Here is a 17011-nt window from a genome sequence, read left to right as displayed (position 1 = left end):
ACATATGGCTTATACCTTGCCCACCAGTGGACTCCAGAGACTGCCCTCAGGTTCTCTGTGCCCATCGGCCTCTCCAGCCAACCTCAGGGGACTGACCTTCCTCCCCAGCATCAGAATCGTCCCCACACCCCACACACCTAGCTGGTTATGCTCTTGATCACGAGGTAAGAAGGGTGAGATGGAAGGGGTTCAATCTGATTCAGAATGGGTCAAGGGCTGGGAGAGGGCTGGGAGAGGCCTGGGACAGAGTGAGCAGAGATAAGCTGGTAAGGACATGACTGCAAACCATTTGTAGGAAACAAACCAAATGGCTGTGGAAGTGAAGAAAACCCTGCACTCAGTGGTAACAGGTCGAACCCCATCAATCCCAAACATATCAGCTGTTCCTCCACTCAGGTAGAAGGGAGTTACGGGGGCAGTGATGGGGGGAACCAGACCCAGTACAGCTGCCCTCAGGGGAGGTGACGAAAAGGAGTCTCCCTTCCAATACCCAGAGCAGAGAGAATGTCCACGTGAGTCACTGGTGGGGGCTGGAGCAATTTGTACACACTGGGCTGGGGGTGGGAATATCAGGAAACAGTGTATATCCAGTGGCATTCGTGAGCTTCCCAAAGAACCAAGGTACCCCAAAGGAAATCCGACTTCTAAAGAACCGAGACCCTAACTCCTCTAGGGAATCTGGTGATTTCCATCTCTATTTTCCTAGTGTGACCCTCCCTCTCTTTTCCCTTGCATGTAATCAGCATGTAGATTCGGAGCTCCTGGGTTGGCTGAAGGATAGGTGGGCAATGACATTTTAAAGGCATTTTAATCAGAAAGAAATCTCGCAAATGCCCATGCTAGATTACCCTGTCAGCAACATGCAGGCCTCCTCCTGCGACCTGAGTGCAGGGCCCACACCGCGGTCGGAAGTGACGACGGCACTGACACAGTGGTACTTACAAGTAGATGCTGGACTCATTGCCTCCCATGTCTGGAGACTGAAGTTTCTGAACGAGGATGACAATAATGCCGATGAACAGCACAAAGTTCACCTGAGGAGCAAAGGAAAAGCAGAGGGAAGTGGTTCTGGGCAGAGACGCTCCATGCACCTGCCTCTGCATCGGCTGGGGCTCCCCCAACAGCCTTCCCGGCCCCGGCCCCATCCAGTCACGATCCCATCTAGACTCATCGCCCAAGATGGCGACATGAGAGCACTTGTTTGTCTCCCCAGCTCCCCACAGTATCATTGAAATGACAGAAGAGACAGAAGAATAAGAATTCCACAGGAGTACTGAGAAATGGGAACGATTATCATGAGTGACCCAGAAAAGGGAGCAACTTCCGGAAGCGAAAGAGCAAATAGGTCAGGATGATGGAAAAACTACAACACCAGACAGATAGAGAAGAGGCTGTTGCGGAGGTGAGAGCTGTCCTCTGGAGCAACTCCAAGTTCAGAGTCACTGAATATGGGGAACTGGAATTGACAACCATACGGATTATTATTATAATTCAAGGACTGCCCGGGAATAGTAACAGCAGCATTTACCTTCAGGAAAAGACCAGGGACAAAAGTTCTCTAAACAAAGTGGGAAGCTGTGTGTACAGTGAGAAAGGGGGAGGGAGGCAAGCAAATAAATAGAAACAAACCACCATGAGAGGTCTACACAGCGTCTTCCACATGTAGGTGAAGCTGCACTTGGGAAAAAAATGGAGCATCTAACACTTATTAAAAAATAATAAACACTGAAGATAAAATAATTAAACATTCAAATCAAAAACTACAAAAAGGGTACCACAAATTTAATCTATATGAGAAGAAAATTAATAAAGATAAAAATTCCTTATAATCCTTATAAAGAAATAGGGGGGAAAAATAGACTTGATCGATGAAAATAAATTTTATTTTTAAGTCTTGTTTTGTTTATTTGTTTGTTTGTTTTCACAGATCTATTAGAATGATAAAGCACACTCCATGAGGCAGGGGTCTGTCAGCTTCCCACTACCTGCCCAGTGTTTAATCAGTACCTAGAATTAAACTCAGTAAATACTGCTAACTGCATGTGTTAATAAATCCAAAAAGAGAAAATGAATTAAACAAACAAAAAAGAGACAGAAAGAAAGGATAAAACAACAGATGCATAGAATATTTTAAATCATCAGAAGAAATCAAACAAAATGGAAAAATATAAATTAACAAAATCAGAACAAGAAGATGTAGAAAATCTGAGTAAAATAATGACCTCAAAAGACGTTTAAAAAGTAATCAAAGATGTATGCAGGAAAAGACACCCGGCCCAGATCACTTTACAGACCAATTTCAGAACACCTTTAAGGAAAATGTAATTTACACACTACGTCATTGTTTAAAAGCAAATAAAAAGAAAAGCCCCCAAATTACCTAGGAGGCTAACGAAACCCTGCTACAAAGCACACACATAGACACACACACACACACAGACACACACACACACACACACACACACACACACAGAGGCACACCTCTAAATCCAGATAATCTACGAAGAGCAATGCAAAAACTATAAAAATATGAACAAATAGAATTTAGCAGTGTACTAAATGGACAAACAGATCACAGCTATAAAGGTTTTACGCCAAGAATTCAAAAAAACCCATTAATATTTGCTACATTAACAGATTAAAATAATGATTTACTATTGTTTTCCATGAGATTCCCCATAAGATTGGCGAATAGTCTGGTAATTGTCACTTCAACAAAGACATGGGAAATGAGCACTCTCATCCTCTGCTCGTGGATGGCAATTTGATATCCATGAAAATGTAAATGTACACAGCCTTTATCCCAGAAATTCTACTCCTAGAGATTTATTCCAAAGACATAGTCACATATGCTCAAAGATAGGCACAAATGCAGACTTTGTGGTGGTGTTCATAATGAAGACAAAAGGAATGCTAGAAATGTCTGTCCCTTAGGGAATAATGATTTCAATAAATGTATCCAAAACACATTTGATAAAATTCAACACCTATTCCTGACTTTAAAAAATATACACACTGAAACAAGCCAGGGATAGAAACTTCCCTAATAAATTGAAGGGTAACTTCCCAAAACTATAGCAAACATCATCCTCAACAAAACCAAGGAATCAGTGGTATAAATATTAGAAAGAAGGAGTAAAAACTATGTTTATTTAAAGATTATGTAATTTTCTACCTAGAAAATCCACGAGAAACAATTGAAAGAAGATGAGAATAAGAGAGTTTTGAAAGGTAACCAAGAAAATGTAAACAAAACGAGTAACTCTTACACCCCAGTAGTAACCTACTAGAAAATATAATGAATGAATGATTCCTAGACACAGTAAAATCACAAACTAGCTGGATTTATCTTGGAGGTAAATTTAACAAGACAACAAAAAACTGTACAAAATGACTCTATGAGAAAGACTGAATAAATGGAAAACCATGCCATGTTCTTGGAGAGGAAGACTCAATATTTTAAGAAAATCAATCACAGTAGTTCCCCCTTATCCATGGGGGATACTTTCCAAGCCCCCCAATGGATGCCTGAAACCACAGATAGCACCAAACCCTATATATACTATGTTTCTTTTCCTAGACACACATACTTATGATAGAGTTAATTTATAAAATAGGCATGAGAGATTAACAATACCTAACAATGGTAACAGTATACTGTAATAAAAGTTATGTGAATGTGGTCTCTCTATCTCTCTCAAAATCTGATAACCAATCTGATAACCGAGATGGCTGCTAAGTGACTAGCAGATGGGTGTACTAGCCTGTACAGTGAGGATACATTGGATGAAGGAATGGTTCATGTCCTAGATGGGACGGCGTGAGATTTCCTCACACTACACAAAAAAATGACGTGCAGTTTAAAACTTATGAATTGTGTATTTCTGGAATTTTCCATTTAATATTTTTGGACCACAGTTGACAACAGGTATAATAACTCAGAAAGCGCAACTGCAGACAAGGGGGAAGAACTGTGTCTTCCAGATTAGTTTATAAATTCAATGTAATTCCTATAAAATCTTCATTAGCCTTGTTTTTGCAACTTGACAAGGGATTTAGAAATCTACTTGAAAAAGCAAATGTGCAAGAAAATTTTGAAGAAAAAAGAATAAAGAAGGGGAAATTAGCATACCAGATATCAAAACATGCTACAATGTTACAGTAACTAGCAGGATGGAGTACTGGCCATGGAGAAAGCTAATAGATTAGTAACAGAATAGAAAATCTAGAACTAAATACAAATAGGGTACACTGAGTAATTATGTTACAATGACATTTCAACCTAATGGAGAGAGGCTGATCTATTCAATAAAAAAAAAAAAAAAAAATGAGAGAGGGGAACGTCTGTCCATTAAAAAAATAAAATTAGATAAAGTTAGGTATTATTTCAGATCAAAGAAATAAACTTTCAGCTGAATTAAAGCATGTAATAACCCAATCCACAAAAATGTTACAAAACAATTGGGAAGCATATGTTTATATCTTAGGTTGGGAAAGTCCTCTGTAAACAAGAAATAAGGCTCAGAATTTGGGAAGAGAAAGCCTGATGGTTTGACTGTATGAGAGTTTTGCCATCTTGGAAATACACTCACAACACATATACCAGGTGAAATGTTACTACCCTTTAAACAATAAGAAAAACAACAGTGGGTTACAAAAATAAGTAAAAGAAATAAACAGGTAATAACCAGAATAAAAACAAATTGTCAATAAATGTTTGGAAAGAATGGTCTCACTAGCAACATGAAGAAATGAACATTAAAACAATGAGCGACCATTATCCCCCATAAAACTGCAAAAATTTAAATGATTGATATTACAGGTGCAGACAGTGATTTGGGGTGCCCTTTTTAATGCAGCAATTTCACTTCTAAGGATTAATTCTAAAGACATAGTCACATGTGCTCAAAACTATGCACAGAACCATTCCTAGGAGTCTCTTTCCTGATGAGGAAAACTGGGATATTACAAATGGCCAGCACTAGCAGACTAGAATATAACGTTTCATGTAGCGGCCGTGAACAAGGGGCTGGTGTGGGTGGTGACCTCCGTATTTCCCCTCCCGTTGTGCCGTATGGCCCAGGCCACCATTCTCCCCTGCTCCTTCCCCCAAGGACACTCACCATGATGGAACCAACCACAGGACCTTTGATCACCCACCACAGAGCTGTGTTGTCATTCATATCCCAGCAGCTGACAGACAGACAGAGAGAAAGAACAGAGATTATGTTCAGGGGCCCAGAAGCCTGCAGTACAATGTCCCTGGCCCCTGGGTGGTGCGTCCTTTCTTGCAGCCCCCGAGGAAGGGCAGCTGGAAGGAGAGCTCTCAGGCAGGCTGCAGACCCTGCCGGCCCTACTTCATCAAGTGCTGTGGTCCTTCTTTCTGCTCCCCTGACTAGGCAGGGACTGCAGCCCAAGAGTCAGAGTCATCAAGGGGCTCCTAGGCAAGGGCCACATTCCGCCTTTAGACCAAGGACTCTTGGGGTGCAACCTTCCCCTGAACATTCTTCCTCCCCTCCGTCCAAGGAAAAGAGCCCATCAGAGCTGGGCCCAAGAGCAGAGCTGGGCTCTGAAACCATGCATTCTCTCACTGCCTTCAGGCTGAGAGGTGGCTGGGTGGGTCCACCTGCGATGGGGTCAGGACGCAGCCAGTACCCAGGGCGGGGGGTGCAGTCTGGGCCGGCATTGCACAGCTAACGTGGACTCAGGGCCGCCACCGAGAACCCATGCGTAAGAACCTCCTCAGAGCTCCAGCCTGGCTCTCGGGCACATACTCACCCTGTGTCATCAAAGTACAGCCTCAGCATGGCCCACACCGACACACACACAGTTGGGGTCCCTGGAAAAGACAGGAAAAGGAGCCCTGTGATAACCGGAACACCCAACAGGTCCAATGTCCCCTCAGACTTGGGGCTCCTGGTGGCCATCGTCCCTCCTCAGACATGGGGTTCTGGCCCACAGGGCATGTCTCCCTCTCAGACCTGGAGTCCTGGCGACCCTAACTGTCCCTCACCACCAGGCCTCCGAGGGGTTCACGTCTCCCCCAGACCGTGGACGACCTGGCCTCTCAGAAGGACTCCTGAATGTATCCTTTCTCAGACAATCGGCTTCCTATGGGCAGGAAGAGCAAGAAAGGGCCCAAGAACCAGGCGTGCCTGCCACCAGCAGGGGCAGGGGCGTGCTTGCATCCTCTGACGGGACACTCCCTGATGGCAGCACCAAGGACACAGCTGGCCATGACGCCTGGGCCTGTCCAGGCCACAGCTGGTGACCTACCCCAGCCAATAAGGGTGTACCAGTAGAAGTATCGCCTCTCGGGGAAGAAGGTCTCCACCAGCAGGGTGAAGAGGTACAGGCCCTCGATGAACAGCCAAAAGTAGTTGGACACGACGCAGTAGTGGAAGAAAACCATCACAGCCTTGCATTCCACCTGCAGAGAGCGCGGGAGGGTGTGGGAGACGTGAGGCCCCATCTGAGCCCTGAACATCCAGCCCAGAGAGACCACACAGAATCCTGGGGCCCCTCAGCGATGGCGTGCTCGGGCTCACACATCCCATGGGTCTGAAACACTCCACATTCCTGGATTTGAAGAGTTTACAATTGTAGCAGCCTATGATTCTGAGTCAAAGCTGCCCAAGGAGGCAACAATGCCATGTCAGAAAAGACAGGGTGGGGGGGTGAGCACAGAGCCCCTCCCCTCCCCAGACTCCGCCTCCCCCTTCATCCTGTCCCTTCCCCCGCTCCCACAGGCTCCCACAGGCGAGGTGAGTAGGGAGGACCCCGCAGGAGGCCCCTTGGTGAAATGAGGGTTTCAGACATCACGGGGTAGGGGAAATCGTCCTGGCCCCCCAGAAATCTCACAGAGACCCCCTCTAAGTGTGCCCTCCCAGGTCAAGGCTCTGTGCTCTGCACTGTTCTTTCCATCCTGCTCCATCAAGGCCTAATCCCTCTGCTTCCCTCCACAGGTCTGAGAACCAGGGAAGTGGTCGGGGAAGAACGTGAGCCAATCAGCCCCCCAGCTCCACTGGGGGGCACATTAAACGAGCAGGTCCAGGCAAACCCTGTCTCTGAGCCTGTGCTCCTCAGCCAGGTGGCACTGGGCCTTTGCACCTGACCTTCCTCAGCAGTTCTGCCAAGTGCATACACAAGACTAGGGACAGGAAGCGACATCATACTGGGAAATGACTGGCTACCAGTAGCCTCACGGTCACTCCTGCATTTCCATGTTCACTGGGGACACTGCCTGAACCTGCAGGAAAACACCCTGATGGTGGCGTGTCCCAGGGAGGTGGAGTCCTGGCAGGCCAGGGGGCCTTCCTGGCGAGGCAAGGCGAGGCTCACTCACAGTGGAGACGAAGCAGTGGTTGCTGTCCTGCTCGGCATAGAGGATCCAGTCTTTGATGAAGACAGAGATGGCCCTCAGCATGAACGACACGAACAGGTTCATGTGGATGAAGTTTCGGGTGCAGTGCAGCTTCCTACACCCGCAGGCCACGGAGGAAGAGGCCTTGAGGCAGTGAACCCACAGCTTTCCAACGCCCCACCCGCTCAGGTCTGCTCTGGGGCACATGCACGGCTGTGTCTCAGGGGGACCTCCTACCTAGACCACCTCTTCCCTCCCACCTCTCTGATTCAAGCCCCTGTCACTAAGCCCCATTATTCCTGAGACCAGATTTCTCCCTCCTGTGGCCTCTCTATCGAGACTAGGAAGACACAAGCGTGGCACGTAGGTCTTCTGCCTGGGCAGGGTCTGCCTTGCTGTGTGGCCCTGGACAAGCCAGTAGCCCTCTCTGGGGTCAAGCTTCCCATCTGTTATCTGGGGTGGGGGAAATGCCTCCCAAGAGAGCTGCAGGACTGACATCCAGGAGACAAGCATGGGCTCTGGGCTGGGGTGGGCGACCTCACTCCCACACTGCTGGGAACCTCACCGGAAGCGACACAGGATGACCATGGCCGTGGTGAGGGTAACGAGGGATGTGCTGTAGCCAACCGTGTACAGGGCCTTCACCGACATGTAGTAATAATCCTGGAGCAGGGCACAGACATGGAGGGCTCCACGTGAGGCCTGCCCAGCCCCCACCCCCAGCAGAACTGCACCCAGTTTCCCAGGCCAGGGCCTACCCACCTCTGGGCCCTCTGCCCACGTCCTCCGTCCTGTCTTCTCTTCTTCCACTGCCCCGTCAGTGCCTCTCCCACCCGGCCTCCCCAACGCTCCAACCCCACTGAGCTGCTTCCTCCCCTGAGCACAGGGGCTGCAGGCGCTCAGGAAATGCTTGTTGAACAGGAGCGCTGACCAATGAGAAAAGGCAGCAGCCTTAGCCTGGGAAAGGGTCCAGGTGGGGCTGGAGGAGCTCAGGCAGCAAAGCAGCTGCTTCTCAGCCTAGAATGAGTGAATGAACGTCCTCCTGCATCTAGCGCCAGGCGTGGGTACACAGCAGGTGCTCATGAATGCTGCCTGGGGACCCCAGCTTCCTGTCGTCCCATCAGACGTCAAGGCCCCTGGTGGCCTTACCCTTCCACCTGCCTCCTCAGCCCCACCTCCACGCCTCTGGGCAGCGGCAGACTCACCTGGTCCCCAGGCTCAGACTCATAGTCATCAAATCCGCAAGCATCGAAGTAATGAGGGAACGGCTCTGACCAGCCGTCCTCCGTGCAGTTCCGACTCACCACCCTCATGTCTGCGGCAGAAGGAAAGCTCAGGGAGGCACGAAAATGATTTAAGGGGGTCCTGAAATTCTTATTCAAAAGTTACTTCTTAAGTGGGAATTCCTGGAAACCCACGTGCGCATCTGGTAAGCATGGCGAGTCAAGGTTCATTAAATCCTTCACTGTCTGAGGGCAAAGAGTGATTGCTGATGCCCTCGAGCTCAGCCTTTACAGAGGACAAGGGGGGTGCGTGGGGGTGGGGGACAAGGCACGAGCTGATCTTTTAACAAGGGGTGAAGCGACTGAGCCAGGCTGAATCCACCGCCATGCCTACCCCCCAGCTTCTGGAACTGGCAAATGCTCCCAGGGAAAGGCCTGAGCCCCTTCCCTAGGCCCTGCGTCATCACTTATCAAAGACCAGTGAGCAGGGATCACAAACGCAGATTTTGGATCCAACACCCCCATCACCAGGGATCGTGGTCCAGGAATCACTTCAGGTGACTGGGAGCAGGAGCTCCCATCACACCTTGAGAAACTCAGCCCAAGGTGACACCTTCACCAGGAGCTCTGGGTCTTCCAGTAGCTGCAACATCCCACACCAAGGGGACACGTGGCTTGCTGAATTAACACGAACCAGACATCCACTAACCAAGCACCAGGTCTTATTAAATACATACTTAGGTTTTTTCATAAAAGAACTTTTGCCTTTCCAGGTGTAGAGGGCTGTTTCCGATCGCAAACATACTATTTCTCTGATCGACTTTAAAGGCCACTTTGTGGGACACTGGAGGGGGTGGGAGTCATTTGTTGGTGGCACAGTGGAGGCCAGGCTGGGCCCGTTCTGGCCTTTAACAAGTGTTCGTTTCATCTTCCCCTCTCCTGATCAGCTACCTGTGAGGGTGACTTGCAGGGGTCCCGGGGTACGGAGAAGGCAAGTAGCCCCTGCCTCCAGCCCCGCACCTGAGTGTGACCCCAGACAGACCCCTGTTCCCAGACTGGCTTCCTGGGGGTTCACCTGGTACATTAGGACACAGGGGATGCTTCTTCACGGATTCAGGCGCTGGGAAATTGTATGCAAGAGACATCGACAGAAAAGGGCTCCAGTACCCATGTCGCTAGAAGAATCGGCCCTCTGAAGCCAAAGCCACCTCTGGGGAGCTCGGGAAGGAGGCAAGCGCAGAGGCCAAAACAGGAGACACACACACGCGCAGATACACTTTTCCAACCTCGTGTCCTTGCCAGTTGAGTAGGAACCTCTAAAACCAGTATTTTTTAGCCAAGAGAGTCAGAAATGTACATTGTGGGGCTTTGAGAAGCAGCAGAGAGCCGATGACCCTGCCATAGAGAGCTCTGCCCAGAGTGGGGAGTCTGGTCTCCACAGCTTCTGGGATTCTGCGTCCCACGACACAGGACAAGGAGGACATGTGGCAGGCCCAGGGAGAGACGCAGTCACTTCTTCTCCCAGTTCGATGCCACACTTTTCCTTCTTCCAGCAAACGCACCTCAGCCCGCTGCAGCCAACCTCCCTTCACGTCCCTGTGAACACTTCTTTCAGCGAGCCCACATGTCCGAGGGAACCATGACCTTGGCCATGTCCCTTCCCTCCCTGGGCCTCCCCTTCTCTCTGCTTTGCCCACTCAGGGGAGTGGAAGAGGAAAGGGAAGTGGCTTTGAAAACCCATTTTTTTAAAAAGTGTCCTAGACGGGGGAGCCATTTCCTCTCTTTTATTCTCCTTCTCTCTTTTTCTCTTTATAACACAGAAAAGCATCAGCCTGTGTGTTCAGAACTAGCCCAAGAATGTGCCACTCTCCTGTTCTGAGAGGGAGACGGCGTGCTCTCCAGACTGTCAGACCCCGCAGTGAGTGAGGTCTTCCCTGGGCGCCTTCCCCCAGCACCCTCGTAGGACCACAGAATCTTTGGTCGGTGGTTCCCAAAGTGGGCGTCCTCCCCAGACCAGCCCATCAGCATCGCCTGGGACTGGCTACAAACACATCCCCAGGCCTATAAATTAGAGGCTGTGGGCGTGGGGCCCAGGAATCTGAGTTTAAACAAGCCCACTGGTGACTGTGATCACAATTAAGAGTGTGAGAACCACCATTGTATACTTGGGCGCTCAAGACTATCAGGGGCAACCTAATGCAGTGCCTTATTTGGAGTCCACAAGGGGGGGCTTCGAGAGATCGGTGCTCCCCTGAAATTGGATACATGATGTTCTATCTGAGAACTTGAGTGCAAGTTTCCATAAAGAAAAAACCCACAGCTTTATCAGAGAAGGAAAGCGACCTGCAAAGATCACACAGCAGCAGAGAGGCATACGTGGCCTGGAAGCGGGGTCCCTGTGCTCCCAGGTCAGCAGGTTCCCTCCCTCCAGCCAGCCCACAGTTGACCCCAGCTGATGCCCTTACCTGAGAGATCCAAGGAGTTACTGTCCACGAAACCGAACTCTCCTGCAAAACACAGACATGGGCATGAGTCAGAGTTCCTGGCCATCAGCATGCCAGGGTGTCCACTGCTGACTGTCCAGGATGGAAGGCCAAGGCTGCCCCTGGTCTCGAGGACAAGGGGTGGGGTCTCGGCCCAGAGGCAGCCTCATCCACCACAGCCACACACCTTTCTGACACACTGCACATTCTAACGCCCATCTCATTTGCTTTGTGTTTCTGTGATGTTAGTGATGGCCGATGACTCAGTTCTGCCCCCTGGACCACAGGAAGTGGAAATGGGATATTGTCAGGATGACAGGCGGGCCTCCAGCGTGGGAGAGGACTGAAAAAGGATGATTGGGCCTCTTCAAGGAAAGGGCAAGGAACAGCAACACGAGTCCTGGGCTTGGGGTTTCTTCTTGGGTGCTCACCCTCCATCTCAGCCCCCAAACTGCTCTCATCGAAGGCAACCAGGAAACCCCAAAGACTTCATCCTCAGACATTTTTCTCTTTCCCTCTTGACTCTTTATTCCCACCTCTACCCACACTGACTCCTCTACTAAAAATCAACTCCATTTCCCTTCTACTCCTCCTTTTTCCAAGGTCCAGCTGACATGCCACCTCCTCCAGGAAGCCTCCCCTGACCGTTACATGATTCTGCCTGCACACAATTCATTAGGTCTCGCTTGTCCTCGTGCTTGCTGTACATTCCAACTCTGAGGGTCCCTGAGGACGGCAGTATCTGTGTGGGCTCACGCACACATTCAGGCTTCTTTCTAACCCCTCCGTGGGTGAGTCTCATCCTACCATACAAGCCCATGAGCACCCTGAGGCTGAGGGCTGTGTCTTCCATCTTCCTGTATCTCCCACCCCCTCTAGGATGGCCAAGGGGGGAGGCGGGAGGAATGAGAAGTGGAGAACCTGGTCCCTGAGGAGCCTCTCATTCCACCCCCACCCATTCCCAACAGGCAGAACTGGGCTCCTGCTGGATGGACAGATGGACAAATGATCAGCAGTCTGTCCTCTCCGGAGTTCCTCTTACCGATGGTTTCTGTCTCCCAGACTGAAACAGAGAAAGAGAGATAGGGCGCAGAGGTGAGCAAGGGGGCCGAGGCTGGGTGTGCTCTCACCGGCCGCTGATCACTCCCGCCCCTCCGCCTCCCCACCCCCAATCTCTGGAGAGAGTCTCTGCCTGGGACCCAGAGCCATAAGGACTACAAGCTGAGGCTTGGCCAGACACTGGAGATTCCACCTCTCCCTCCAGGACAGGACACAGATAACAAGACATAAGCAGGGCGTTTGAGAGGAGGAGAGAGATCAGGGCTTCTGTGTCTCCATAACCGGCAAAGTAACAGCTATTCCAATGAACACGAGATCCAGCCCTGGGAACCAAGAGCTAGAAGGAGCAACGCCATTCTCAACTTTCTAAGGATTTAAGGCAAGTCTCACTTGTGATTGGAGACGCTAAAAGGCTCTGCCTTAATGAACCATTAAGAATCAGATGTGAGTAACACACTCATTGTGCTATTGCCAGAGGGAGGGAGGGAGTCTGAAGGAAAGTTTATCTTAAGAAAATCTTATTTTACCACTGATTCACTTTGCCTTTTTTGTTGTCGAAAAGAACAGTCTTGCTGGGGTACCTGACCCAGAGTAGGTTTTCAATAAACTTTAAATAAATGAATGAATGAAAGGAGTGCATGTGTGGAGGAAGTGATTAACTTGGTTTCTATAGGAATGAATTAGAGATTGGGCTGAATCACAGCTCACCACATCCTGACATCCCACCTTCACACTGTACCTCTTCTCCCTCAGCTCTTCCCTTGTATGTCTCCTCTTACAAAATCCACTTCCTCTCCTGTTGTGGACAGGAAGTGGTCACACCCAGTCCCCTAGTTGTCAGGAGGGGTGAGTTTGACTGCCACCCTGCTTCTGCACTGGCAGGAGGTATGGAGCTGGGAGGTGTGGCTATAAGAACCCAGAAGGAGAAGTAGGGGGAGGAAGGTGGGGTACATTGCAGCTAAACCCTGTCTTCTCTGATCTTGGGATGGTTGCCCGAGATAGGGGCCTAGCACCCCAATACACTGCCACTGTCTCCTGTTGCCACACTTCCTGCAAGTACCTTCCGCTCCAGGTAAATCAAGATTAATGGAGTTCCAGGTGTAAAACAGAATTTACCTTCTCTCTCTCACAAACAGGACAGGGGATGGAGGCAGGCAGGACACCATAGTGGAGTGGAGCTTGGAAACTCTCCACTTCTAGAAGGACATTAGCTGAAGCCGTTAGTGGGTGAAAGAGGAAGCTGAGCCCCAAGCTGCAAGGCACCTGTGCAAGGCCATCCAGGACACCCCTCCTTAAACCAAGGCCCCAACCCAGGGCTCAGTGGTCAATGGGTGGTTCTTGGTGGACTGCCTTCCTGGAGCCCTACGCTGGCATCTGTCCCCAACCAGCGCCAGCTCAGTGCCCTTGGCTTGCTGCTCTGCTTCCCTTAACACCTACAGGGGTGGGGTGGAGGACCAGCGTCTGACTCTAGGCTCTTCCCTGGGGCAGTGTGGTGGCCAGACTCCAGCTTTCTCTGGGAATCCACAAGGCCTCTGCTGAAGGCGGAACTAGGCCTGTGGAGCCACACAGCCTCACACCCAAAGGAAAGATGCAGTCCTAGACCGCTCCCCACAGAGATGTGCTCATTAAGGCCTCGTGCCTGTGGGCAGAGCACTGCCCTCTCCCCTGCCCCACATCCCTGTATCTTGAGTCACAAAGCTTAGCCACCACCCAACCCAAGGACCCCCACATCGGCCCGGGGGCCCCTGAATATTTCCATAGCCCTTCAACAGCTCGCCACTCCACCTCAAACTCAGACACATCCAAACTCAGCTCTTCATCACACCGTGCCCACATGGCATTCCCTCGCAGGGAGGGTGCCATCCCATGCCAGTCACCCAAGCTAGCACGTATAAGTCACAGGGCTCCCATGTGTCCAGTGTCCTCTCACATGCAGCCCAGGAGCTCCCAAGGGACAGGACCCCCAGAAACTCCTCTCCTGAGTCCTCGTAGCTGGCTGAGGGCAGCGAGGACCAAGAACATGCTTTGTGTAAAGCACCCATGTGTGCACTGACCACTGCGAGGGTGTGGAGCATGGAGGTGGGCAAGCGCCTATGTCCAGCCGCCTGAGCGTGTCTCCCTGTGTGTCCCTGTGTGTGTTTCTCTCTGGGCCTCTGAGCATCTCTAGATGAGTGACAATGACAATAACATCCGCTAACAATTACCACGGAACCTTAAAACATGCCCAGTCCTGAGCTAAGGGACTCCATGTGCATCGCTCCGTTCCCCAGTCACCAGGCCACATTCCCATTTGACAGAACAGGGAGCAGGGGACAGTGGGTGAGTGCCTTGTTCAAGATCCCCAGCTGGGTAGGTGACTGACACCATGTCTGAGAGCCCAGGCTTATCCCTCCCACAGCGACGCACCTCCACGTGGGGAGCCACGTCTGAGGGAAGCCTGTGTCCCTGTGTGCATGAGGTCTGCGGTCCCATCCCCTCCACTGGTGAGCTCTGGAGCAGGGACTATCTGCCTGGAGGGTGGTCTTTGGTGCTTGTCTCCCAGGAAGGTCTGGGGCCCAAGGGAGGAAACCCACCTTGGTCTGGATTGAAGATTCGGAAGAGGTCGGGGCAGCTGACGAGAACCATCTCGCCCACGTGGGCGGGCTTCCAACACGTGATGTTGTCCCACATCCCGGGGCAGCCTATGGGGAGAAAGCCACAGTGAGCCAGGCCCTGGCAGGGAGCCCTCCCAGTAGTCCTGTCTCCTCCATTCCTTCACAGGGTCCCCAAGGACCGGCGTTTGCTTTAACTCCAGCATAACAGGTGTGGGGAGTGCAAAGGGACGGGAGTTCACCAGGGAAAGGACATGAAGCAAGAAGAGCGTGGAGGAGGGGACCCTGCAGACCCCCTATTTATGGGGTGCGCAGAGGAAGTGTCTGTGGTGGTGCGGTCGTGAGAGAGGGCAATGGTGGAGGACGGTGGAGGGACCCAGAGCAGAGCAGTTTCTGGAGAGGATTCGTAGCCTGCCGAGGGGTCTATAAACACGGCTGTGAAGAGGGCTACTCTGCCAGAAGAGGGGCAGCCAGAGCGTCTCCGACAGCGTCCCACTTCCCAGGGCTGCAGATTAACGAGCTCATACATGTAAGTTCATACATGAAGTAAGTTCATACATGAAGAAGAGCTCACTCCATACACGCTCCCTACTGTTGTCATCACTAACGTCAGGATTTCAGTGAGGTGTCCCTGGAAATCATTCCCCTGAGGGAGGCCTGGGCCGGAAGACCAACCAGAGCAAGGTGAGAAGAAAGGCCAGTGGAGGGCGCTAACAGGTCACACAGGGAGCCCGGATGGGCGCTAGCGGGGGGAGGGGAAGTGGGGCAGGCCTCAGGAGCTCATAGCCTCTCTGTTGGGGTCCATGACTGACGTCTGGGTGCTGTTTGGACCAGAACCGGTCTGTCTCTCAGAATTCAGACCTGAAGATGATGGAATTCACCCGGTCACAGTGGCCTGTAGCATCCGGCTCCTGGAATGATGGGATTTGGGAGCCAGAAACAGCATAGGAAGCTCTGAGCACAACAAACCGGGAAGGTGAGGACACTGGGGGCCACATGAGGGCAGCCGAGTCCCAGGTGTCACTGCAACAGGCCAGTTAGTGATGATCCGTCCACGTATCCCAGCAGGACTCCAGCCTGCACCCGGCTGCTTGTGACATTAGGTCCTTGAGAGGCCAAACAGCACATCTTTGGCTGTCATGGCCATGTTGACCGTGGAACGTCCATGGAGTACGGCTATGTCTGGCCCATGTCCCAGGAGACCCGTTAACATATGATCCCTTAACATGGGACAGCGGCCGCGGCACAGCCAGCTTACTGCCCCCTGACATTCCTGAGGTCCGGGGCACTTTAGATGGATGCGAGCATTCACGGGGGCTGAGGGGTGGCGATGGCACAGGGGCTCCTGGGTTGGCGGTCAGAGGCATGGACACAGGGCAGGGATTCATTTTCTTAACTATTTTGAGAGCCGCCCCCCCGCCCCCCACCGAGCCCTCACCATCGAGTGGAGAAACTCCATTTGAGGAGTTTATGTCTGAGGGCAGAGGGATGGGGGGGCCAGGGGGTCCCCTCAGCACCTGCGCAGCAACTACACGACCTGAGGTTCGTCTACTTCTGCCAAGACCTCACCGACTGCATGACTGGCAAGTCTCTACCCTGCCACCCTGACTCAGTTTCCCTGTGTGTATCCCAAGGCTGGGTGTCTCTGAGAGTACTCCCAACTCCAGTGACTAGAGCTCAAATCTGGAACAGAGATTCACTCAGGACCTGCCAGTATCCAGAGGAGGGCAGGGGAGGCTGGGACTGCCATCCCTGGTCCCACTGACAGGACAGACATTTCCCGAGGGGCATCTGCCAAGGTCGCCCCACCCCCACCCCATGGCCTGCCACACTCCAAGCCTTCCTGGTGCCTGGTTAGGTTCCCAGCCTGGGTCCCCTCTACAGACTAAGGGTCCTAGGGACAGGGCAGAGGGGAAGCCTAGAACTAGAACCCACAACTCCAGGGCCCAATCCCAGTTTCTGGGTCTAGAGAACTGGGACAAAGTGATAGAATAAGAATTATATATTTGACATTTGTCCCACGTTCTTGATGCAGAGCTTCTAAAACCCTTGGCATTTCCTGAGTGGTAGGGTACGAGGAGCACCATTTGCTATTCGTAAGCCCCTGTCAGCCGTACCTGCTAATGAAGTGGCTGTTGGAGGAAGGGGGCTGGTCCCCAGAAGAACCAACCATGTGATTAAAGGGTTTCAACCTCCAGGGAGGAGAGAGGAGCTGGAAACTGAGTGAATCCCCAATGGTCAGTGATTGAATCAATCACGCCTACCTCATGGAATCTCCATAAAAACTCTACA

General features: G+C 51.3%; 1 protein-coding gene across 6 annotated transcripts in view; it reads right to left on the bottom strand.

Moving 5' to 3' along the window:
• ADCYAP1R1 (ADCYAP receptor type I) overlaps nucleotides 1–17011 on the bottom strand; it is a 73141-nt gene that overhangs the window by 17839 nt on the left and 38291 nt on the right. For all 6 annotated transcript variants that reach the window (XM_019726202.2, XM_074340962.1, XM_019726201.2 and 3 more), the window contains 10 exons: nucleotides 14702–14809; nucleotides 12112–12132; nucleotides 11052–11093; nucleotides 8569–8678; nucleotides 7929–8026; nucleotides 7346–7478; nucleotides 6277–6430; nucleotides 5779–5839; nucleotides 5124–5193; nucleotides 943–1034 (listed from right to left, as the gene is read on the bottom strand). In XM_019726202.2, coding sequence (XP_019581761.2) covers nucleotides 943–1034; nucleotides 5124–5193; nucleotides 5779–5839; nucleotides 6277–6430; nucleotides 7346–7478; nucleotides 7929–8026; nucleotides 8569–8678; nucleotides 11052–11093; nucleotides 12112–12132; nucleotides 14702–14809 — 889 coding nt within the window. The remainder of the gene's footprint in view (nucleotides 1–942; nucleotides 1035–5123; nucleotides 5194–5778; nucleotides 5840–6276; nucleotides 6431–7345; nucleotides 7479–7928; nucleotides 8027–8568; nucleotides 8679–11051; nucleotides 11094–12111; nucleotides 12133–14701; nucleotides 14810–17011) is intronic.

The sequence above is a fragment of the Rhinolophus sinicus genome, linkage group LG09 (assembly GCF_036562045.2).
Source record: "Rhinolophus sinicus isolate RSC01 linkage group LG09, ASM3656204v1, whole genome shotgun sequence".
NCBI classification, from domain to species: domain Eukaryota; kingdom Metazoa; phylum Chordata; class Mammalia; order Chiroptera; family Rhinolophidae; genus Rhinolophus; species Rhinolophus sinicus.
This window is presented reverse-complemented; position numbering and strand designations above follow the sequence as displayed.